The sequence below is a fragment of the Mesoplodon mirus genome (assembly GCF_964341445.2).
Source record: "Mesoplodon mirus genome assembly, chromosome: 19".
NCBI classification, from domain to species: Eukaryota; Metazoa; Chordata; class Mammalia; order Artiodactyla; family Ziphiidae; genus Mesoplodon; species Mesoplodon mirus.
This window is the reverse complement of record NC_138995.1, coordinates 62,471,888-62,495,960: the sequence shown is the minus strand read 5'-3', so window position 1 is coordinate 62,495,960 and position 24,073 is coordinate 62,471,888. Positions and strand designations below refer to the sequence as shown.

Genomic DNA, 24,073 nt, shown 5'->3' with positions numbered 1-24,073 from the left:
CACATTTTGCTTATCCATTCCTCCGTCGATGACATTTGGGTTGTTATGAACAATGCTGCTATAAGCATTTGTTTACAAGGTTTTGTGTGGACATATATTTTCATGTCTCTTGGGTACACACCTATGAGTGGAATTGCTAGGTCATATGGTAACTCTATCAGTCAATTCATTTAAAAGACAGGAGATCCAAGTCCAGAGAGGAGAGATGACGTGCTCAAGGCAGGGACAGAAAGAAGTAAGGCTAACACCCACCCCTGCAACTTCTGATTCCAAGTCCAAGACCCTTACTGCCAATTTTTTAGTGGTTCCATGTAGCCAGACTTGTAGCCTCAGGTCATGCAACAGACTGTTAGTGTAGTGCCAGTCCCTGAGGGTAACAGACAAGAGGGGAAAAGGCAAGGAATCCACAATTACTGAGCACCATCTGGTTCCCAGAATTACGCTAGACTGTAGCACTCTCAAAGGGAGAAAGGACATCACTTGCCCAAAATTGTATAGCAAGTGGATAGACGGATCTGGATCCAGGTGCATCTGACTTCAAAGCTTATGGTCATTCCACTGAACTATGCCCTCCTCTTCAAATATTTCATATTCTCAGTGTTAATATTCTCAATATCTCAATCTTCTATATCCATTAATTCAGTTATTCATTCACTCATCTGTTCATTCATTCACCAAACATTCACTGAGGTATTTATATGCCTCCTCTCTGTGGATGCAGAGATGGAATTGACTCTGCCCTCAAAGAAGGGAGAACAGAGGATGAGTTTCACGCTCTAAACCCTGTGCCGTGAAAGACCTCATTTAATAAAGAGAATCTCAGTGGAATACCATTTCACACAAGTCAGACTGGCAAAAATTGAAGTTTGACAAGTATTGTTAAAGATGTCAAGTAAGGCGACTGCCCAGTCATCGGTGGTGGATGTGTAAACTGGTAACAATTGTAGCTAATACATGGTGCCTACTTTGTGCCATAAAACACTTTACGCATAATGACTCATTTCATCCTCACAGCACCTTACACTTAACTGTGTTGAGTAAATACTATTATAATTTTTGTTCTGCAGATGAGGCAAAGGAGAAGGTTGACTTTCTATTAGACACAGCAGGTACATACAATGCCTAAGGCCCAGGACACTCTTAGGTGCCCAGGAAAAACATTTTAATTTTAAATTCAGAAGAAAAAAGAATGTAATCCAGACTAGCTTATGTTTGTCTTTATACCAACACAGATATAACATACAAGTTTAAATATACTTTTTGGAATGAAGGAGGCCACAAAGGCACAAATGCCAGGGCCCAGGAAAGCACTGGAGACCATGAGTGGTTAAAGAACTTACCCAAGAGGGACTTCCCTGGTGGCACAGTGGTTAAGAATCCGCCTGCCAACGCAGGGGACATGGGTTCGATCCCAGGTCCGGGAAGATCCCACATGCCGCAGAGCAACTTAAGCCCGTGCGCCACAACTACTGAGCTTATGCTCTAGAGTCCAAGAGCCACAACTACTGAGCCCATGTGCCACAACTACTGAAGCCTGCGTCCCTAGAGCCCATGCTCCGCAACAAGAGGAGCCACCGCAATGAGAAGCCTGTGCACCACGAGGAAGACTAGCCCCCACTCGACGCAACTAGAGAAAGCCCACGCACAGCAACGAAGACCCAATGCAGTGCTCCCTTCAGCAGCACATATACTAAAATTGGAACGATACAGAGAAGATTAGCATGGCCCCTGCGCGAGGATGACACACAAATTCGTGAAGCGTTCCATATTTTTGGAAAACATAGGCAGAACACTCCATGACATACATCACAGCAAGATCCTTTCTGACCCACCTCCTAGAGAAATGGAAATAAAAACAAAAATAAACAAATGGGACCTAATGAAACTTAAAAGCTTTTGCACAGCAAAGGAAACCATAATCAAGACGAAAGGACAACCCTCAGAATGGGAGAAAATATTTGCAAATGGAGCAATTGACAAGGGATTAATCTCCAAAATTTACAAGCAGCTCATGCAGCTCAATATCAAAAAAACAAACAAGCCAGTCCAAAAATGGGCAGAAGACCTAAATAGACATTTCTCCAACCTGTATAAAGAAGATATACAGGTTGCCAACAAACACATGAAAGAATGCTCAGCATCATTAATTCTGAGAGAAATGTAAATCAAAACTACAATGAGATATAATCTCACACCAGTCAAAATGGCCATCATCAAAAAAATCTACAAACAATAAATGCTGGAGAGTGGGCAGAGAAAAGGGAACCCTCTCGCACTGTTGGTGGGAATGTAAATTGGTACAGCCACTATGGAGAACAGTATGGAGGTTCCTTAAAAAACTAAAACTAGAACTACCATACGACCCAGCAATCCCACTACTGGGCAAATACCCTGAGAAAACCATAATTCAAAAAGAGTCATGTACCACAATGTTCATTGAGGCTCTATTTACAATAGCCAGGACATGGAAGCAACCTAAGTGTCCATCGACAGATGAATGGATAAAGAAGATGTGGCACATATATACAATGGAATATTACTCAGCCATAAAAAGAAATGAAACTGAGTTATTTGTAGTGAGGTGGATGGACCTAGAGTCTGTCATACAGAGTGAAGTAAGTCAGAAAGAGAAAAACAAATACCGTATGCTAACACATATATATGGAATCTAAAAAAACAAATAAAAGAAAAAAAAGAAAATGGTCAGAAGAACCTAGGGGCCAGACCGGAATAAAGATGCAGACCTACTAGAGAAGGGACTTGAGGACACGGGGAGGGGGAAGGGTAAGCTGGGACGAAGTGAGAGAGTGACATGGACATATATACAGTACCAAATGTAAAATAAGTAGCTAGTGGGAAGCAGCCGCATAGCACAGGGAGATCAGCTCAGCGCTTTGTGACCACCTAGAGGGGTGGGATAGGGAGGGTGGGAGACGCAAGAGGGAAGAGATATGGGGATATATGTACATGTATAGTTGATTCACTTTGTTATAAAGCAGAAACTAACACACCATAGTAAAGCAATTATACTCCAATAAAGATGTTAAAAAAAAAAAAACCCAATGCAGACCATAAATAAATAAATAAATAAATAAATGTTCCTTTAAAAAAAAAAAGAACTTACCCAAGATTTCCCAGCTCGTAGGTGGTGGAGATATTATGACGAGCAGTTGGGTGATATCTACCAAATTGAAGATGGAAGTTGAAGACGTTCCTGTTCTTTGATCCAGCAACTCAACTCTCAGGTATATAACTTAGCGAAAACTCCCATCTGGGTTCAAGGAGATGTAAGCAAGAATTTTCATAGCAGTATCATTTGTAATCATCAAAAACTGGTTACATTCAGGTACCACCTGACACTGGTCAGAATGACCATCATTAAAAATCTACAAATAATAAATGCTGAAGAGGGTGTGGAGAGAAGGGGACCCTCCTACACTGTTGGTGGGAATGTAAATTGGTGCAGCCACTGTGGAGAACAGTATTGAGGATCCTCAAAACACTAAAAATAGAATTACCATATGACCCAGCAATCCCACTCCTGGGCATATATCCAGAGAAAACTCAAATTTGAAAAGATACATGCACCCCTATGTTCACAGCAGCACTATTTACAATAGTCAAGACATGGAAGCAACCTAAATGCCCATCGACAGATGATGGGATTAAGAAGTTGTGAGATATATATATTTCATTCTTTTTTATGGCTGAGTAGTATTCCATCACATATATATCCATCATATATCCATCATATATTCCATCATACATCTATGATGCAATACTATTAAGCCATAAAAAAGAATGAAGTCATGGCATTTGCAGCAACATGGATGGACCTAGAGATGATCACACTAAGTGAAGTAAGTCAGAGAAACACAAACATTATACAGTATCACTTACGTGAGGAATCTTAAAACTAGTACAAATGAACTTATTTACAAAACAGGAACAGACTCACAGACATAGAAAACAAACTTAGGGTTACCATAGGGGAAAGGGAGAAGGGATAAATTGGGAGTATGGGGTCAGCAGATGCACAGTACTACAGACAACCCGCAGCGCGCTGGCCACGCATGTGTCTCTTGCTTCCCCAGTGTTTGGACTGAACAGACCCAAGGGCGCCCCTTCCTCCAGACTGACCACCCTCCAAGCTTTTTTCCAGTCACAACCTTGGAATCACCCACTCAGCTCTCCTCGGCCTCCCGGACCAGCCAACACCATTTTCTGAGCTTAGCTCCTTGTTGCCGACCAAGCATGAGCTCCCAGATTCGTCACAATTACTCCGCCAGGTGGAGGCCACCGTCACCCGCCTGGTAACGGGCATCAGCCGCTCTCCCACACCTACCTGTCTCTGCGCTTCTCTTTCGACCCGACGCAGCAGCTCGCGAGGGCGTGAGACATCGTTTCGCGAACTGACCGAGGAGAAGCCGGAGGGCCCGAGCTCACTGGAAAAGGCAAGAGCAGCGCTGTGGCCGCGCCCTCTTCCAGGACGTGCCGAAGCCGTCCCAGGAGCCGTGGGTAAAGCCCAGGACGCCGTGGAAGCCGCCCTGCTGACGGAGAAGAACCTGCGCCAGGCCCTGTGGGTCCGCAGACCCTCGGTTCTCCCCGCGCAGACTCCACCTCTGGACTTCCTGGAGCCACTTCCTGGATGAGCAGGTGAAGCTCATCAAGAAGATGGGCGACCGCCTGACCAACCTCCGCAGGCTGCTCGGCCCCCAGGCTGGGCTGGGCGAGTGTCTCTTCCAAAGGCTCAGCCCCAGGCACCACTAGGAGCCCCTGGAGCCCAGCGGCCTGTGAGGAGCCCCTCTGGGGTCAGGGCTTCTGCCTGCAGCCTGTCCCTGCAGCCACTGGGCAGCTTGTTAACCGCCCTGGAGCCCTCTCCGAGCCCTGGGCCAAAGGGAAACAATAAAGCTTTCTGCAACAAAAAAATTAAAAAATAAAAAATAACCAACAAGGATCTACTGTATAGCACAGGGTACTATATTCAACATCTTGTAATAAATTATAATGGAAAAAATGTTTAAAGGAATATTTCTATCCAAAAAAGAATATATATGTATATATGCATATATATATGTATATCAGAATCACTTTGCTGTACACCTGAAACTAACACAATATTGTAAATCAGCTATACTTCAATAAAAAGGAAAAAAATTGGAACCAACCCAATGTCCTTCAACAGGAGAATGAAAAAATGTACTATGGCATCATCACCAGTGGGCTATCACACCAGCATTGACAATGAGTGACTAGACTACAGGTATCCATGTTTACAAATATAAAAAACAATGTCGAGGGGGCAAAAAGTTAGAGAAGCTTACACTAAAATGATATCATTTATCCTAAACATGTTAACATACGCAGAACAATATCACGTTGTATCAGATATGTAGCAAAATAGGAATGCATATGTGGGAATGATAAACAGAAAATGCAAAACCTAATAACCTTAGGGGAGGGAGGGAGGAAAATGGATGGGGGGTACACAGAGGGCTTAGACTGCTTCTGTAAAGTTGTATAGTCTTCTAAGTTTATTAGGATAGGGAGCCATTTATATGATTCCAAATAATTTTTGTATACAGAAATGGTTCAAAATAAAATTAAGAAAAGACTCTCTAGGACTTCCCTGGTGGAACAGTGGTTAAGAATCCACCTGCCAATGCAGGGGACAAATGTTCGATCCCTGGTCCGGGAAGATTCCACATGCCGCTGAGCAACTAAGCCCATGCGCTACAAATACTGAGCTCGCGTGCAACTACTGAGCCCACGTGCCTAGAGCCTGTACTCCACAACAAGAGAAGCCACCACAATGAGAAACCCGCACACTGCAACAAAGAGTAACCCCTGCTCGCCACCACTAGAGAAAGCCCACCTGCAGCAACAAAGACCCAATGCAGCCAAAAGAAAAAAGAAAAAGAAGAAAAAAGACTCCCTAGGTTTATCAGACAAGATACAATAGGTTCTGCTGCAGTAACAAACAACCCCAAAGCTCGGTGGCTTTAATCAAACAAATGATAATTTTAAATGCTATATATCCAAGGAAGATGAGCATCAGTTTCTGGTCACTGTAGATACATACTCTGGAATTCAGGCTGATAGAAACTTCACTTCATCCAATAGATCCCCACACACAGAACAGCCTGGATGGAAAGTGGTGAACAGCTTACTGGCTCTTATCTTGTGCTGAAGTTGACACACATTGGTTTCACTTATAGTTCATTGGGCAAAGGGAATCACATGGCCACGTCTAACCGCAAAGGAAAATGCAATCTTATCACGTTCCCATAAGGAGAAACAGAGAATTTAGGAATGACCTTCATGTTTAGCATCTCCTACCCTGCCCTGCCAAGAAAACAACTTAAGGTTGTTCCAAAGATCTTGCATATCTCTTTCTTATTAGGTTTTACAACCCTCTACAGTTTTGTACATGAGAAAATGGAGGCACAGTCTAGAGAAGTATGTTGACCTCTCCAAGGTCACGCACCCAGGCCATGAAATTAACAGTTGGAGGGCTAAGACCTCAGCCCTGTCCTTGGTGCTGCCGAAAACTGCCAGTCTTTGGGCTCTTTCCTCCAAAAGAGCGTTTCCCGGGACTTCCCTGGCGGTCCTGTAGTTAAGACTCCGCACTTCCACTGCAGGGGGCACGAGTTCATCCCTGGTCGGGGAACTAAGATGCCGCATGCCATTGCGCGTGGCTGAAAAAAAAAAGCGTTTCCCAAACGTCACACCACCTAAGGACTTTTGCAAATAAGTCCCAGTATCACCAGTGTTGCTGTTTGCTGAATATCTTTCTGCAAACGGACTTTAAACACCTTACATTCATAAACTTTGCCTCACTAGGTTATCACGAGCCATGCAGAGGAGGTGACCACAAAAATGTGTAACATGAAAAGAGAACAAAGGTTATTCAATTCTGGTCAGTGTCAACTGACTGACAGAGCTTACTCATATAGGTTAAAAAGAGAAATTCGAATTAGTTCGCAGCCACCCAGTAACCCACGCAGGCTGTCTCCTGCGGGAACTGACAGGTAATTAGGAAGAAATTCATCACTTTCTCCCCGGGGAGGGGGAGACCCGGCTCCCGGGAAGCCCCGGCCCGTCCTCCAGTGCGCCTGCGCCGAGGCGCTGACGCCAGCCCAGGCCACGCCCCCTCCCGGAGCGATCACTGTCCTCGGGGGCGGGGCCTGGGCACAAGATGGCCGCTGCGCGCCCGGAGCCCCCGAGTCCGAGCTCAGCGGCCCCGGAGCCGAGATCCCCGGAGCCTCCGGACCTGGTGCGGGCGAGGAAGGGGCTTGGGCGGGGGTCTCGAGGCGGGAGGAGGGCGCGGGGGGCGGGGCCAGGGCGGGGCTTAGGGCGGGGCGGGGAAGGTATTTAGGGCTCCGGCCCTGGGGGCGGTGCTTCTCGGGGTGGGCGAGGGGTGGGGCTTAGCACGGAGCCTATGAGGGTGGAGGGGCGGGGCCTGAGTGGGGGTGGAGCCTGAGGAGGGGGTTGGGCGGAAAATCTGAGCTGGGGATAGGCCCAGAGAGAGGAGTCCCAGGGATGAAGTTTGTCTAATTAGGGGGCGGAGCCTTCAGAGGGCGGGGCCTCAGAGATTCTAAGGTGGGAGGTTGGGAAAGTGACCCTGAAAGACAAAGGTGTGGGGTTACGGTTGGGGCATGCACGTTGGGGTGGGGGGATGATTCTGCAAGGGTCTGAGTGATGCGTCCTGATGCCCAGGGGAGGATTTGGGGGGAGAAATGACTGCTCCAGGTGACCTTGGAACCCCACTCAGGATGGGAGAGTATCTGAGGACAACCATTCATTCAACAGACATTTACTCAGCTCCTACTTGGGCTAGACAGATGGAGACGTGAATGAGACACATAAGCTGTATTCTTTTGCAGCTTGCAGTTGGGTAGGGAAGAGAGACAATAGACGAGACTTACTGTGTTGCGTTCTATAAAAAAGAGTGAGCTGATAGAGTTGGGGGGTAGGGAAGCTAAATTTAGACGGGAGAAGTCAGCTGTGTGCCGGCTTATATTTACACTAGGGTCAGAGAGATAAGCCGGAGCCGGATCATGATGGATAGTAGATGGCGTTTTTGGATTTTAAGAGCAGTTGGAATCGTGGGATGGTTTTGAGTGGGAAAAAATGACTGCCGTCTGATTTCCGTTTTCAAAAGGTCATTCGGGCTGCTTTGGGGAGGTGGGTTATAAGGGAGCAGGCGTAGGAATAGAGTCATTCAGAGGGTCAGGGGGCTTGGCAAGAAATGATTGGCTTAATTGTAAGTGGGTTGGAGGAGAGAAATGGCTGGATCTACGATATATTTTGGACAGGAGGGGACGTCTTGGTGGTCACGGCAGAATCTCTGGGGAAGAAGAGCCAAATCTAGAAATTAAGGGGCTCAGTATGGTACAGAGTGTGTTTAGTAAGGCATGTTGGGGAGGCCTTGAGGCAGAGTCCACAGGCTCCTTGTTTCTTCCCCCCCCCTTCACCCAGGTCCTGGTGCCTGACGACAGCCGCCCGGCCACGCCCCCGAGTGACCTCATTGAGATCCAGGTGGTGAGGGTGACGGGCACCACGCTGGTACCTGAGCCCCCAGAGCCAGGTTCTCTCCACTGTGCCTTGTGCCCAGCTGTCTTCCGGCTGGTCTCCGAGCTGCTGTTCCACGAACACGGCCACCTGGCGGGGGCTGAGGGTGGTGGGCAGGGTGGGGACCCAAGCCGGTGTCATGTGTGTGGCCACAGCTGTCCAGGCCCCGCCAGCCTCCGTGCCCACTACAGCCTGCACACGGGAGAGCGGCCCTACCGCTGCCCGCTCTGCCCCCGGGCCTTCAAGGCCCTGGCACCTCTGCTGCGGCACCAGCACCGACACGGGGTGGAGCCGGGGACCTCTCAAAGGCCTCCGGAGGCGGCGGCGGCTCGAGAACAGCGGCCGGGGGTGCCCCAGGAGAGGTCGGAGGTGGTGATGGCTGCGGCGGCCGCAGGCGCGGCGGTGGGGAAGCCTTTCGCCTGCAGGTTCTGCGCCAAGCCGTTCCGCCGCTCCTCAGACATGCGAGACCACGAGCGGGTGCACACGGGCGAGCGGCCCTACCACTGCGGCGTGTGCGGCAAGGGCTTCACCCAGTCCTCGGTGCTCAGCGGCCACGCCCGCATCCACACTGGCGAGCGCCCCTTCCGCTGCACCCTCTGCGATCGCACTTTCAACAACTCCTCCAACTTCCGAAAGCATCAGCGCACCCACTTCCACGGGCCAGGACCGGGGTTGGGAGACTCTGGAAGTCAGCTGGCATCGGGGGCCGACGGGTCAGGGAGTGGGTGTGGGGCAGGAAACACTCTGGAAGAGGGACGTGGGGAGACCGCCAAAGTGAAGGTGGAGATCGACCAGTAGTCCGGGAGAGCAGCAACGTGGGAGGTCGGCGGCAGGTTGCAGGGGAGGGGTGGGTGGGAGACGGAGGCAGGGGAGGAAGGGGAGAGGTTGGGGGAGAGGTGACATAAGAGCCCACGGAGATGGCAACGAGCGGCCAGGGTGGGCGAGCAGAGGGAGAAGCGGGCTTAGGACGCTCACAAACCACACAGCACCTGCCTGAGATTCAGAGGAAGGCAAAGAGGCAGCCCTGTGGATGCCCAGCGAAGTGCAAGGAACACGGGCTCGATTTCATTGCCCCATTTGCCCCCCTGACGGGTTGTCCTTGCGCAAGACACAGCTTGCGGCAGCAGAGCTGAGCACTGCAGAGGGGGTCCAGGATGGAACCTTTTGCCTACCTCACTGGATTGCACTGACCATGGGATGCCTACCCGTCCTCAGGCAGAAGACGCCCACCGGGTCCTCCCTAAAGAGACTGGGACCCCATCACCTCAAAGCCAGAGGGTCCCCAAGTCATAGCCAAGAGCGCTCAAGTCGCAAGGATGGAAGCCTGACCCTAAGAATTTTGACTGCAGGAGCTGCTTGCCCTGCTCCCATGTGGTCCGTCCCTGAGCCACCCAGATTCCTCTTCCAAGGCAACTGAAAACCCAGACCACGAACAGTCACCAAACATCCCCCTCCTAAACCTTCCGGCTCAGAGCCCATGGTCCCCCAGGTCTACAAAGTAGCCTCAAGTTTCTCTAATTAGCTTCACTCCCAATTTGAAGCAAACGGCTTACAGCCTGGTCCCAAGCTATGCCAAGGAATGGTTGGTGGGTGGCAGTGTGGTGGCCTGGCTGGCGTTGGGCGGGTGGGGAACAGGAGTTGGGTCACTGGGGGGTTGGGCAGAGGAGAAGCTGGAGGTGGGAAGCCTCCAGTTCTATTCCCATTAAAGGACTTTATGAAGGGTTTTCTCTATGTTGGTCTTGTGTTCCAGGGCTGGGGGTAGAAGGGCCACACTGTGGTCCTGGCCCCGGCAGTGAGTTGCAACTCTCTCCAGACCTCTGTTTCCTCATCTTTAGAAGGGGGTGGACAGCTTCCGGCTACTCAAAGAAGCTATATCGTTCAGCTCTGGGATTGGGGGTCAGGGAAGTTTGGCAAAACAAAGGGACTCCTGTGTCAGGATACTAAAGAAGGGAGAGCCCTGGATTCGCACCCCTTCCTGTCCGCCCAACACCCCCATAAGCTGTCCCACAGACAACTCATAAGGGGAACAGAATTCAGTTTTTACCAAGGAAGCGCCCATGTTTCCCATCACTGGCATCACCACCCAAGCTAGAAGCCTTGGCAGGTTCCTTGAGTCTTTTTCATCCTTCATCCATTTATCTGACTCCCTATCAATTTCCCGCTGTTGAGTCAAATGTCTTCGGAATCTGAACGCTTCTTTTCATCATCACTACTCTTGTAGACCAAGCCGACAGTGGTCTCACACGTCCACGCCCTGCCCGCTTCATTCTCCATACTGTGGCCACGTGGATCCATCCTTCCAAAACTCAGATCCCAACCTTGTCACCAACCCACAGCTCCTTGTGGCCGTGAGAAGGGATTCCAAATGTGAGTGCCTACAGGAACTGTGGTGGCAGTGTAACTAAGTGAGGAAGGTGGCCGGATTTGAGGGGAAACTCCAGGACCGGCGAGGTGAGATAGGACCACTGACACTTGGGCTCAGCATTGGGATTTGACAGCGCTAGGGAAATGGCAGCAAACTGGAGAATATATGCCACGTCCAAAGAGAGCCACGGCCGCTTGGTCCTGGGAGGGAGCAGGCTGTGTTGCTAGATCTTCCAAATTTTTCAGAAGTTGAATTAGTTCCTATTATGTAAAATCTCTTGATTTTCAAATGTTGGCAACTAACTCAGCCTTTTCTTGTTTTTAATGTATGGGCTAAACCAAATGTGTCAGTGTCTTATATCCAGCAGCTGCCAGCTTCCAGCCCCAGCTTCCAGCCCACAAGATCACCCAAGCTCCGCTATTTGGAATTCATGGCCCTTCAGGATCCAGTCTCCTACCACCAGCCTCTCAAACCATACCAACCTATTTGAAATTCTCTGGAACAGCTGGGTTGAGTTAGACACACAAAACCCTCCACCTGGAATTCTTTGCCCACTTTACCTGGCAAGCTCCTGTGGCTCTGTCGTCCTTCGGGCATCGTTCTCCTCCAGGAAGCTCGGTTAGTCCCCTAGTCTGATAAAGTGACTCTTCCATGCTCTCAGCCCCCGGTGAAACTTCCATGTCCTTTATGGTGTTCCACATCCATGTGACTTTTGAGCCCTGGTACGAGGTCTGTCGCCTGCTGGATCTCCAGCCTTAGAGCATGGTGGCCACACTGCCGCCCTCTCGTGGGTCGAACCGGACTCGCCCAGGCAGTGCCCCCTGAACCGGCTTTGTCTTCAGGTTTCAGTATTGAGGGACCCCGGACTGTAGTCCCAGTGCTACCACGAACTTCTGAGGTATCTTTGGAGCCTCCTTCTTCTCTACGACCTCAGCATCCTCTTCCGACAAGTAGGATAACTACCTGAACCTTGCAGGTCATATATTTCACTGTTCCAAGAACCAAAATGAGGGCTGTGAAAGGGCTTTTGAAGCTCCCCTACGTCACCCTGGAGGGAGAGGTTACTATGAGCGAGCTGTATAATAAACACGCGTCTGCACGAGGCTGGAACCCAGTAATGGCTTACCGGTTCTTTTCCATCTCACTCGAGGGCAAGGAACACGTCCAATTCATGTTTCCCCAGAGTCCATCGAAGGACCCGGCAGACAGGGGCCTTGGGGAAATGTTGGCTGAGTGAACAAATGCCAAAAGCTTCTTGAAGGGGAAGGAGTCCAGGCACATCGTCAGTTCCCGAAAACAGCGACTTACCTGTTTTGTTCATCTCCCACTTGCCCGACTGGAAGCCTAGAGCCTGGATATGGTGAACCCGTGGTAACTACCAGCTGAAGGAGGAAAAGCAGAGAGAGCGAGGGTGAGGCAGGAGGTGTCAGGAAACCGAAATCCCAGGAAACAAAAGTTCTCGACCTTCAGTTTGTCAGTGCTTAATCCCCTCCCCCTGGGAGGCAAGAAAGGACTCCAGCGGCCCTGTTGATAAGATTTATTATTCTCCGCTCTGTACAAGCCGCGTCTGCCACCCGCCCCCCACCCCCACGAACCAAGAGCGCCCAGTCCCCCCTTGTGCCCTCCCAAACTGCTCGTACTCCACTGTCCGGCCAGATTCCAAAGGAAGGGGGAGGGGCAGTTCAGGCCCATCTCCACCAAGCTTATTGGGGGACCGAACAGCTGCTGGGGCAGGGGGCTGATGAGGGCTACAAAACGGGGCTGGACGGAGGATCAAGTTCAGAGTCTTGATAGGAGGAGAAGGGGGCCAGAGAGGTCCAGACGGGAGTGGTTCAGGCTTGCGTTTGCATGACATGGGCCTTGAAGGAGGCTAGTCTGTCTGAAGTTCTGAAGGATGGATGGGACAAAGAGAGGAGGGAAAAGAGTCTGATCAGCCTCCCGAAAGGGCGAGTCCAAAAGGGGACACCTGATTGGAGTGGCAGATGGGAAGCACCCCCCCGCCCTGGTCAGGCATCCTTCCCGGGCAAGGTGCCCGTCCCTGCTCCAGGCCCCCCGAGGCCCTCGGCCTTGTGGGCCAGGCGGTGTTTCTTGAGGCCGTAGGTGTTGGCGAAACCCTCACCGCAGGAGGAGCAGCGGAAGGGCCGGCCGCCCTGGTGAGCCGCCAGGTGCTTGCGGAAGTAGCCAGGATCCTTGAAGGCCTTGAGGCAGGCGGGACAGCGGAGCTCGGGCCGCGGCGGCTCGTGCGCGCGCTGGTGGCGCAGCACGGAGCTCAGATAGAAGAAGCCCTTGCCGCAGTGCTCGCAGCGGTAGGCGCGCTCGCCCAGGTGCAGCCGCTGGTGCTCCAGCAGGTTGGAGCGGTAGCGGAAGGTCTTGCCGCAGGCGCCGCAGCGCTGGGGCCGGGCCACCGCGTGCAGCCGCCGATGCTCCGCCAGGCTGGACGACTGCGCGAAGCGCTTGGCGCACACGCCGCACTTGAAGGCCCGCTCGCCCGTGTGCACCACGCGGTGCTGCCGCAGGTACCAGGAGCGCAGGAAGCCTCGGCCACACACGCCGCACCGGTAGGGCCGCTGCTCCGTGTGGCAGCGCTGGTGGCGCATCAGCAGGGCCGCCTCCCAGAAGCGCTTGCCGCACACCGGGCAGCGGAAGCCCCGCTTCTGCCGGTGGCTGCGGCGATGCAGGAGCAGGTCGTAGGCACCCGCGAAGCTCTGGCCGCAGAGGCCGCAGCCCAGGGTCCGCCGCACCAGGTGCACGTACTTGTGAGTCACGAGGCCCAGGAAGTGCTTGAAGCTCTGGCCGCACGTGGCACAACTGAAGCGCTCGGGGCCCGCACCAGCGGCCCCGCCGCCCCCGGCCACCGTCGCCCCGCTCGCATCGTCGCCCCCAGACACCCCTGCCAGCGCCGCCACGGCCGCCCCCACCTCCCCGGCCAGCCCGTTGTCCAGCACGTTGGCCGCATCGGTGCTGCTGGAGCCATCCGAGGGCTGCGGGCCGCCGGGCGCGGGCGGGAGCAGGCGCTCGGGAGCAGCCTGGTGGACCAGCTTGTGCCACATGAGGTTCTCGATGAAGCCGAACGTCTTGCCGCAGGCGTCGCAGCCGTACGGCTTCTCCGCCATGTGCGCCTCCTTGTGGCTCATGACGTGGAAGAGGTCCGGGAAGTGCTCGCCGCAGTCCGAGCAGGCATAGCTCAGTCCATCGGCGGCGCCCCCGGACGTGGCCGAAGCGCCCGGGCCACAGGCCCCCGCCGCGCCCTGGCTGGCAGGGAGGCCGGCGGCCCCGGCCAGGGCGCAGGGCAGCTGAAGCCGGTGCACCTGGCGGTGGCGGGTGAGGCTCTGCGGGTAGCCGAAGACCTTGCCGCACAGCTCGCACTTGTAGGGCCGCTCGCGGGTGTGCACCACGTGGTGTTTGCTCAAGTGGAAGGACTCGCGGAAGCGCTTCCCGCACACCGGGCACTGGTGGGGCTTCTCGCCCGTGTGGATGCGCTCGTGGCGCTTCAGGGTCTCGCGGCGCCCGAAGCCGCGCCCGCAGATGCCGCAGCAGAACGTCTTGCCGGGGACGCTGGCGCCCGAGGCTCCAGCCCCGCTGGTACCGGCCCCGCCGAGCAGCAGCGGGTGAGCGCCCAGGAGCGGGACGGGCACGGCGCCGTACACCACCGCCGCCGCGGCCGCCGCCGCCTTCTCGCTGTCTGTGGCCGGGGGGTCGGGGGGTAGGAGGTAGGGTCCCGAGGGGAAGGTGGGCGGGGGCTGCGGGACGGAGGCCGTCGCGTCCTTGGGCGCATCAGGGGCCGCGGGCGGGGCGTGGGCCGCCTTGTGCCGCAGCAGGCTCTGGGGCGCCGAGTAGGACTTGCCGCACAGGTCGCAGGGGTACACGGGCCTCGGCCCCGCCGCGCCCGCGCCCGCGTGGGCCGCCTGGTGCTTGAGCAGGTAGGCAGCGTCGCGGAAGGCCTTCCCGCAGATGCCGCAGGGCAGGCGCAGCAGGTCGGCCGAGTGCGTCTTCACGTGCCGCTTGAGGCTCTCCCTGCGGTTGAAGCTCTTGCTGCACACGGAGCACGAGAAGGGCTTCTCGCCCGTGTGGATGATCTGGTGCTGGTGCAGGTGGCTGGGCTTCTTGAACACCTTCCAGCAGAGCGTGCAGGCGAATGGGCCGTCGCCGCCCCCCGCTGCCACCGCCGCCGCCGCCGCCGGAGGGGGCACCCCCAGACCCGCAGGGGCGGCGGGGGTCGCGTTGCCGTCGGCGGGGGCGGCGGGCGTGGCCAGGGGGCCGGAGGACGCCGAGGTGGGGGCGGCGGCGGTGGCGGCGGCGGCGGGCGCGGGCGCGGGCAGGCCCAGCGGTGGGAGCGGCGCGCCTGGCTGCTGCGGGCCCCCCGCAGCCGGCGGCACGTCCTTGTGGCAGCGGCGGTGGCGGATGAGGCTGGAGACGTGGTTGTAGGTGCGGCCGCAGACGCCGCACTCGTATGGCCTCTCCCCCGAGTGCACTAGCATGTGCTGGACCAGGTGCGAGGACTGCTTGAAGGACTTCTGGCACACACCGCAGGGGAAGCGCCGCTCCATCAGGTACTTCAGCCTCCGGAAGTAGCCCTTGTCGTCCTTGGCTGGATCGCAGGCCGCCCCCGCGGTGGGGCCCGGCGGCGTCTGCGAGGGCGCGGGGAGCGGCCCGGGCGTCCCCGTGGGGGCAGCTAGCCCCGGCGTCGCCCCCGGCCCGGATGCCGGCCCTCCGCGCTTCAGGTTCCCGAACAGGTGCTGGTGTCCCGAGAGGTCAACGATGCCCCACTGCGGGGCCGGGAAGGCGGCATCGAAGAGCGGAGGAGGGGGCGCCCCGAAGGCGGGTGGCAGGGGCGGGTCGGGCTTCTTGGCTTGGGAGGACGACGACGAAGAGGACGACGAGGACGACGAGGATGAGGAGGGCACCTCGGCCTTGGGTTTGAAGGTGGACTGGGGCGGGTAGTCGTACTGCGGGGGCGGCGGCTGCGGCGGCGGCTGCGGCGGGGGCCCGGGGGCGCAGGGCAGCGCCGCCACCGCCTTGGCGTGCTCCCCGTACAGTTCCATGGGCTCGAAGCGCTGGTGGTTGAGGAACTCCAGGAAGTCGAAGGGGTAGCTCTGGAAGTGAACCCCATCCTCACCCCCTAGGCCGCTGCTCCCGCCGCCCCCGGCGCCGCTGCCCGCCGCGTTGGCCTCCATCCTGGGCGGGTGGGAGATGGGGGACCCTGCAGAGAGGAGGACGGGGCTGAGGAGGCAGGGCCTCGCGCGGGGTCCCCCAGCTGCGGGCACTGGAAGACGCACACCCACGGGCTCGAGAGCCGGCTCCCTCCTCGTCCAGCCTTGCTCGCCCGGCCCTCAGTCCTTCCACCCCACGGGCCAGCCTTCCTCTTGGCTCCGCTGGCCCCACTGACCTCTCCCCCTTGGCCTGCCCCCTTTCTGAGTCCTCTTCGCTCCTCGTCCCCCTCCTGTTTCTCGGATGCCTTCTCTCTCTCCCCTTTTTTCTAGGCTTCTCACACATCTCTATCCATCCTGCAGACCCTGCAGGCCCCCGACTTCCTCTCCTCAGATTCTAGTTCTTCCAGCATCCCTGGCTTCTGCTCTCCGTCCCTCGTGCACACTCTCTCAGGCCTCCACTCTGGGTCCCCCCAGGCCCTCTGCTCTGTAGCCCCCTCCCCCCCAACACACACACACTATCCCCAGCCCCCTGCTCTCAATCCCCTCAGGTTTTGCCTTGTCAAATGATAATAAGTTTCCATCAGAGCGGTTAAGAGGGTGGCCTCTGGAGCCAGAATGCCAGATCTGAGTCTAAGCCCTGCCATTCTCTGGCTGTGTGACCACGGACAAGTTCCCGAGCCTCTCTGTGCCTGCATTTCCTCATCTACAAATGAAGGTGACGGAGCACATCGCTACCTCCAGGGCTGCCGTGAGGCTCCAGCGAGCTATGTGTGTACGGTGGATGCTTCCCGGCACGCTGGACGGGGTTCTGGTTAGCACCCTCACTGCCAGTAGCACGAAGAGAAAGTCAGAACCAATGAGGACAGCTGGGGTGAAGTCAGTGTGGGGAGGGGGCATTCTTTTACTCTTCTTCTTACTAGGTAGGAGGGAGACTCTGCTTGCCTGGGAAGAACAAGTTCAGCAGCGCAGCTGGGCAGCCTGACACAGCAGGAAACACGTGGGCCCTGGCCCTGGGTTCAAGTCCCGTCTCCTTCCTGACCCACACCCTCTCCACTTCTAAAAGGGGGCGGTGACCCCCAGAAGGCAGGGGGGCTTAAGGGGGCTGAAATAGGAGGTAAGGAGACACAGCCGTTGGCAGAGCTCGTTCAGCCCCTGGAGCTATCTGTACCTCCAGTGACATCGCACAGCTGGGAGGAGCCTGACGGCAGATGCTCCGGGAGCATGGGTTCCTGTCCTCGCCCCTGGGGGGGCGGGGTTCCTGCTCCCTCCAGGATGGCAGTTACTCTCTGGGCGCCTCCTTTACAGGACTCTCAGGCTGCAGCTGTCCATGTCTGTCTACCCACCCCCCCAACCTCGTCTCCTGCAACTGATCTGAGCCTCAGACCCACCAGGGACCTCGGGCAACGCCTCCACTAAGCGGGTGGCGGGCCGGTGGGAGGAGGGCCCACAAGGTCTGCCATGATTCTTGGCCGCCATCCCCCTTCGCTGGGGGCCTGGCTCTGCGCCCAGCCCACCACAGGGGTCAGCGGGGGCTACCAACGCCAGGGCCCATCAGCCCCCATCCATCTGGCTGACTGTCTCCCCAGACAGGTGAAAGGAGAGTGCCTCCTCCTCCCCTGCCCAGAGGTCAGTATCTTTAGCCTCCAGCTCTGGGTGTCCCTGGATGAGACTCAACATCCTATGGCCTTCACACTCCCCTAGTTAAGCTGATCTCCGGAAGCAGCAGAGGAGAGCCTGGGTGCTCGTGGAAGCCTGTGGGCAGAACCTGACTCTGGCAGACAGTGCTGGACTGGGCTGGGGGACAGGGAGAAAGTACATGGAGCAAGGGTGCACGGAGTAGGGGAGCATTAGGGTGTTACGGTGGGGCATGGGGGGAGGGGGTCCCAGGAAGGAAGCCCCGCCCTGGCTCGCCTCCATCAGAGCACATGTTAACAGCTAGCTCTGCCGGGGCATTTCCCACAGGCCAGCACCCTTCCAAGCAGGTCACGCACACGAACTCACTGAATCCCCACCACAGTTCTATGAGACTATGACACAGGGACTGTTGTTATCCCCATTTGACAAAACAGAGGCACAGAGAGGGCACGTGACTGGGCCAAGGTCACAGAGCAAGTTTGTGGCTGGACCCCGCCACTATCACCACCGCCGCCACACACACATACAGGATTGTTCCCTGAGGAGGACGAAGGGGAGGGTGGAACTGTGGGGACAGGAGCCTTATTTGGGGGTGCTGTCCGCATTATGAGGGACATTCATAGAAGGGGCCAGGTGGCTGGGGGAGGTATTTACCATCCTGAACAGATGGAGAAGTGATGTGGTGAGGCCGTTCCCTCTTGCCTGGAACATTCTTCCCCAGACCTCAAGGCTCCCTCCCGTGCCTCCTTCAGGTCTCTGCTCAGGTGTCATCTCCAAGAGAGGGAATACCTCTAACCCCACCGCTCACCAGCCCCTCATCCTGCTGCATTGTTTTCACCACAGTCATTGCCACCAACTTATTGCATATTTTCCTTTGCTATGTATTTACTGTCTGGCCTCCTCACCTAAGAGACTGAAGACTTGGCCTGTCTTGTTCACCACTGGGCCCCTAGCACCTGGCACAGTGTGGGTACTTGATAAATATTTGCTGAAATGTGGGAATTAAACAGCACCCTCCCAAATCACCAGAGGGTCTACAATGAGATCACAAGGAAAATTAGATGAACAAGAAATGGAAAAGCAACATACCAAAACAGGAGATGCAGCTAAAGCTGTGCTCAGAGATAAATTTATAGCTGTAAATGTCTACTGATACATATTTGTTGAATGAGTGAAGGGATGAGACTATGCTGACCAGATCTACCTGAGGGAGGAAGGGGGACATTTAGTGGAGATGCAGCTAATGTTGGCAGGGTGTTCCCAGGAGAATGAATTCTGGTGGAAGTGATGTTACAAAGAGGGCCCCAAGGGCAGGTGGGCAGCTGCTGAAGGACTGCTGCTGGGAGAGGCACAGGGGGTGTTACTGGGGGACACAACTGCTCAGGCCCACAATTATTTCCAATGGTAAATGAGAGACATTTCCTTTCTCAGGGGACCCAAGCCTCAAACTGCTACCTTCCTAAGGGGAGATGTGCCATGGATTTCATGCACAGAGTGGTGTGATGGGGGGAGCCCCTCCCAAGGGGCAGGAGTCCCACAGCAACTGCGATCACAGTCATGACAGCTCGTGTTTATTGTCTGACCAGCTTCACATGTACCATCACCTTGATGCCTCATAATAGTGCTGTACCATTACTGGACCCATTTTATATGTAGGGAAACTGAGGAGAAGTGGGGGTCATTTCCCTAAGGTCATGTAGCCAGTGGAGGGGAAAGCAAGTATGAGGTTCCAGGTCTCTCTGATGCCAGGACCTGTGGGCCATTCTGGTACAACAAAGCTGCCTTGTGATGAAACTCTAGTCTGTAATAACAATAACAGTAACATATAGTAACATGTAACACTGAACCAAGTGCTTTTTACATGCCCAGTACCCTCCCAAATCCTTTACATGTGTCGACTCAATGAATCTTCCCAGTAACCCTAAAAGATGGTTAGGATTATTAACCCCATTTTAGAGAGGAAGAGACTGAGGGCCAGAGAGGTCAATTAATCTCCTAAAGTCATACCACTAACAAGTGGCAAGGCCAGGAGTTGAAGGCAAGCAGTGGGGTTCCAGAGTACGCGCTGTTACCCTTACAACATCCTGTCTTTCCTTTTTTTTTTTTTTTTTTTTTGGCCGCACTGCGTGGCTTGTGGAATCTTAGCTCCGACCAGGGATCGAACCCGGGCCCACAGCAGTGGAGTCCTAATCACTGGACCGCCAGGGAATTCCCATGCTGTCTTCGGGTATTTCTCTCTCCTAAATAAAGGAAAGCCCTCTTTCCACCTTATACTGGAAATATACTTTGCCCCATCCACTTCCCTGGCACTCAGCCCCAGGACTAGCCACTGGCATTTACTGAATGCTAATTAGCACCGCACTAGGTGTCTTATGTGGCTTGTCTCAAGCAGACTTCACAACAGACTCATAAGATAAGCATTACTACTGTTCACATTTAGTAGACAGGAGGACTAAGGCCAAACCATGTCACTGTCACTCCTCCACTCAAAACCTTCAGTGACACCATCTTAAAGCGGGTCAGAGATGACCTCCACAGCTCCAGCAGCTTCCTGGCTGCTCCACCAACGTGCCAGCTCTATTCCTGATCCAGGGCCTTTGCACTGGCTGTTGCTTCTGCCTGGAAGGCTCTCGCTCCCTCACCTCCTCCACGTCTTTGCTCAGATGCTGTCTTCTCAGTGAGGTGCTCCAAGACCACTGTAACCTGTCACCCAAACCAACACTCCTGCTCACCCCAGCCTCCTTCCTTTCTCTCCTTTCCTGTCAGCATCATCTGACAAACCATATGGTCTGTTTGTCTGTCTTCTTGCTGTTGGGCTCCCGCTCTAGGAGGGGGCGGTCCAAGCAGGCAAGATTTTGTACCTGTTTTGTTCACTGCTCTATCCCCAGGACCTAGAACAGGGCCTGTCTCAAGTATTTTTTAAATAAGTGAATGAATGAAGCCTGGGAAATACGGAATAGTTTGCTCAGAGGTATGACGGCTGGTGGGATCCAGGGCTCATCCTTGTAACCATTTCACTCTCAGGGGAGGGGAGCAGTAAGGCAGCCCCCTGGTGGGCCACAGCTGTCCAAGAGAGGAGTTTACACACAGGTGTAACTTTCTGGTGTGTGGTTTTCTGGGGGGGGCGGGGTGACAAGAGGATCATAGGAATCTCTTGGAAGAGGCCTTCCTGCCACGCCCTCTGACACCGCAGCCCCTGTAACTCTATGCCCTTATCCTACTGTATTTTCTTCACACAAACATTTGTAGTTTGCTTTTTAATTTTGTGCACCATGAACTGGCATATACACTCCACCAAGACAGGGGTTTTTGTCTGTTTTGTTCTCTGCTGCATCCCCAGTGTGTATAGGTGTTCATTAAACAGTTGTTGAACAAAGAATGAACAAATGAAGAACATTCTGGGCTCTGTAGAGCTGACAAAGGCCAGGTGACTGATCACAATGCCCTCACTTCTAAGGCCCTATGAGATCAAACCTTCTCTCCCCTCATTCTTCCCTTCAATTCCTCTGCTCCAACCTCACTGGCCTCCCCTGCCGCCCCTCTGATCATCACGATCACAGCCACCTCAGGGCCTTTGCACGTGCTCTTCCTCTGCCTGGATGCCTGGAACAGTTCACGCACATCTTTACATGGCGAAGTTGCCTCTGCTAATTCAGGTTTCACCTCTGAAGTAGCTCATAAGACTCAGAAAACCCAGAAAACAGCATTGGTCTTGTTTGTTTGCTTGCTTTTGATGTCTCCTCAACTAGACTGTAAAGACCCGCAAAACAAAGACTGTGTGTGTCTCTCTCTTTCATGGATATACGTCCTGGACCTAGAACAGTGAATATTCATTCTGTAAAGAGCGAATGAATGAATGTCTAAGGAAAAAAGAAGTCATGGCCTAGTGGAGCTGGGAGTCTTCCTCAGGGAGTCCAGGAGAAGGGAGTGGGAAGTGGAAGGTCAGGATGAGAGCTGTCGGGGGCAGGGGAAGACAGCATCCTGAGAGGTAAAGCCTCACGTAGGGCACTGCTCTGTGGGAAGACAGCAGACAGGAGCTGACCCGGAGGAGGGTGGGGTGAGAGTGTTTCATGGGAGCCTGGGGCTAAACTGGCAGCTATTTCTACCTAAAGGGGGAGAGGATGTGGGTGTGAGAGCACAACTCTAGACGGAGCTGTTTATGGGGGGGGCGGGTGAGGGGTGTCGGTGATTGAAAGGATTATTCTCAAGGGGAATTATTGGGGGGGGAATTGGAGAAGGAAAAAAGGCATTCTTGGCCACTGACCAGAATGCAAAGTATTTTTACACTAATGAAGGGGGCGTTGGGGGGGTGCTGGTTAGGAGCTTTGGGGGCTGTTGTGTGTAGACAGAGATAATGGGAGACAGATCTGCCGAAAAGCACTAATGCCACCCTCTTTGGAGGCAACCTACAGGGGATACTAAAGGGAGGGTTCACGGGCAGCTGCCCTGCATGGGGACGGGCAATGCCGGTGGCATTTTTGGGGCTGTCTTGGAGGAAGCAATGACGGGGGGGGGAGTATGTAGAAGGGATCCTATGAGAAAGCCTTAGTGGGGGGCCCTGGCAGCAGTTGGGGGGATCGCCACGAATGAGGGCGCTCTGGCAGCTGTCCTACATGGGGCATTAATGGGGAGATATCTGGAGTAGTCTTTTGGGGGAGCAGTCACTGGGGGGCCCCCGGCGAGGGCTCGGCGGGAGAAACACTGATGGGAACGTTCTGGGGACCAGGGCGGGCCAGGGCGGGGCCCCCCGCCCACGTTGCCCCCGGGACCCCCGGCCACGCGCCCCGTCACTCACCGGCGCCGGGGTCTCCGCCGGGAGGAGGCCGAGGAGGCGGAGGAGGCGCCGCCGCTCCGGGGAGACCCGAGGGCCCGACCGGAAGTGCCGCCCCCTCCCCCTCCCCGGCAGCCCCGCGCCGCCCGCCTGCCCGCCCGCCCGGAAGCGGAAATCGCGCCCGTCTCCGCGGCGCCGGCGTGGAGCAGCGGAAAGAGGAGGCGGCGGCGGCGACCGGGAAAGGGAAGTGCGCCTGCGCGTTGGCACGGGACAGCAGGCGGGGGAAGACCCGGCCGCTTCCTGTGGGTGAGCTGAGCATAGTGCGCCTGCGTCCTGTGCGCCCGCCTCTTCTTAGGACACCGCCCACATCCTCCGGACATCCTGTTAAGCCACGCCCCTCGTGTAAATTTCATATTTAAGCCCCGCCCTGGTCCCCGAATCACGCCTATTTCAGAGCTTAATTATCATAATCCCCACCCATTGTCTCAGAATCTGTCCTCCTCGACCCAGCCCCGTGAAGTTTACCCTGTTCTTCCCCGCCTCCAATCCCCTAATCTCTAGAACTCCAGCTCTCCCTCATAAGCCCCTCCTCTCAGAGCTCCTTAGGCAGAACCACGCCCCTGCGTCTAAGCCCCGCCCCTTCCGTCCATAGCATTTAAGTCCCACCTCTCTCATGACTTTCATGCTAAATTAATTCTGCCTCGAACTTCCAAAGCGTTCTCTGAAGTCAGTGGGTCTCAAAGTATGGTTTGGAGACCAGTAGCATTGGCATCACCAGGGGAATTTGTTAGAAATGTAAATTCTCAGATCCCCCTGCCTCTGACTTCCGGAATCAGAGACCCTGGGGGTGGGGCCTAAGGACCTGGGTTTTTAAAATACCCTTCAGGTGATTCTGATGCAGGCTGAAGTTTCGAACCACAGCTTTACCACACCTTACACGGCCCCTCTCGTATACTCTCTGTAAGCCTCGCCCCTAACTCGGCCCCACCTCAAGCAGCTAAGCCCGATTCTATTCAGCTCTTCCACCTAAGCGCCCCCTCTCTCAGGGCCTTTCCTTCGTTACTCCTCTTAGGTACCCCCTTTTCTCCCCTTGGCCTGCATAGCAGTCATACCCACCGCTCAGCATCTTAACAGTTCAAGTCCTACCTCTCCTAACACCTTGCTCTCCTGCAGTTTCCCCTTGAAACCCCTCCCCTCAGATAAACGCTATCCATTCCCTCTAAATGCTCTCAGTTTCTGCCCGCCAACCCTTACACCTCCTTAAGCCCCAAGCCAGCTCAGCCAGCCCCGCCCAGTTCTCACCTAACTGCCCTACAAGCCTCGCCCCTCAGCCTCAGCCCCGCCTCATGAGTCCTTAGCCCCGCCCCTCCGGCCCTACCAAAGTGGTCAGTCCCGCACACAACCCTCAACTCAGTGTTTCTCTGCAAACAGTGCCAGGACAGAGATGGGCCAAAGTGGTGGCTGCAGAATTTCCGGGAATCTGGTTAGAACGGCGCCGGGGGTTGGCGGGGGACCTAGAGTCACGTTTGCACAGAAGGTTCAATGTTTTACTTAAGAGTGGATCTTCAGAGGGAGTGC

General features: G+C 54.9%; 2 protein-coding genes across 10 annotated transcripts; one reads left to right on the top strand and one right to left on the bottom strand.

Annotated features, from left to right (window-relative positions):
* The first annotated feature begins 7,176 nt into the window (after nt 1-7,176).
* Nucleotides 7,177-9,401, top strand: ZNF784 (zinc finger protein 784). Its single transcript, XM_082606917.1, has 2 exons — nt 7,177-7,276; nt 8,482-9,401. Exons 1-2 carry the CDS (start codon nt 7,199-7,201, stop codon nt 9,370-9,372), a joined length of 969 nt encoding a protein of 322 aa, XP_082463043.1. The 5' UTR covers nt 7,177-7,198; the 3' UTR covers nt 9,373-9,401.
* A 3,132-nt stretch (nt 9,402-12,533) lies between these two features.
* Nucleotides 12,534-22,648, bottom strand: ZNF865 (zinc finger protein 865). Of its 9 annotated transcripts, none has more exons than XM_082606880.1 (3): nt 22,520-22,648; nt 21,388-21,538; nt 12,534-16,139 (listed from the first exon to the last, which is right to left on the bottom strand). In XM_082606880.1, exons 2-3 carry the CDS (start codon nt 21,401-21,403, stop codon nt 12,946-12,948), a joined length of 3,210 nt encoding a protein of 1,069 aa, XP_082463006.1. In that variant the 5' UTR covers nt 21,404-21,538; nt 22,520-22,648; the 3' UTR covers nt 12,534-12,945. The 9 variants fall into 9 exon arrangements, with proteins under 9 accessions (XP_082463006.1, XP_082463010.1, XP_082463011.1 ...); XM_082606884.1 differs by lacking the exon at nt 21,388-21,538 and adding an exon at nt 16,825-17,005; XM_082606885.1 differs by lacking the exon at nt 21,388-21,538 and adding an exon at nt 16,825-16,913.
* Between the last annotated feature and the right edge of the window lie 1,425 nt (nt 22,649-24,073).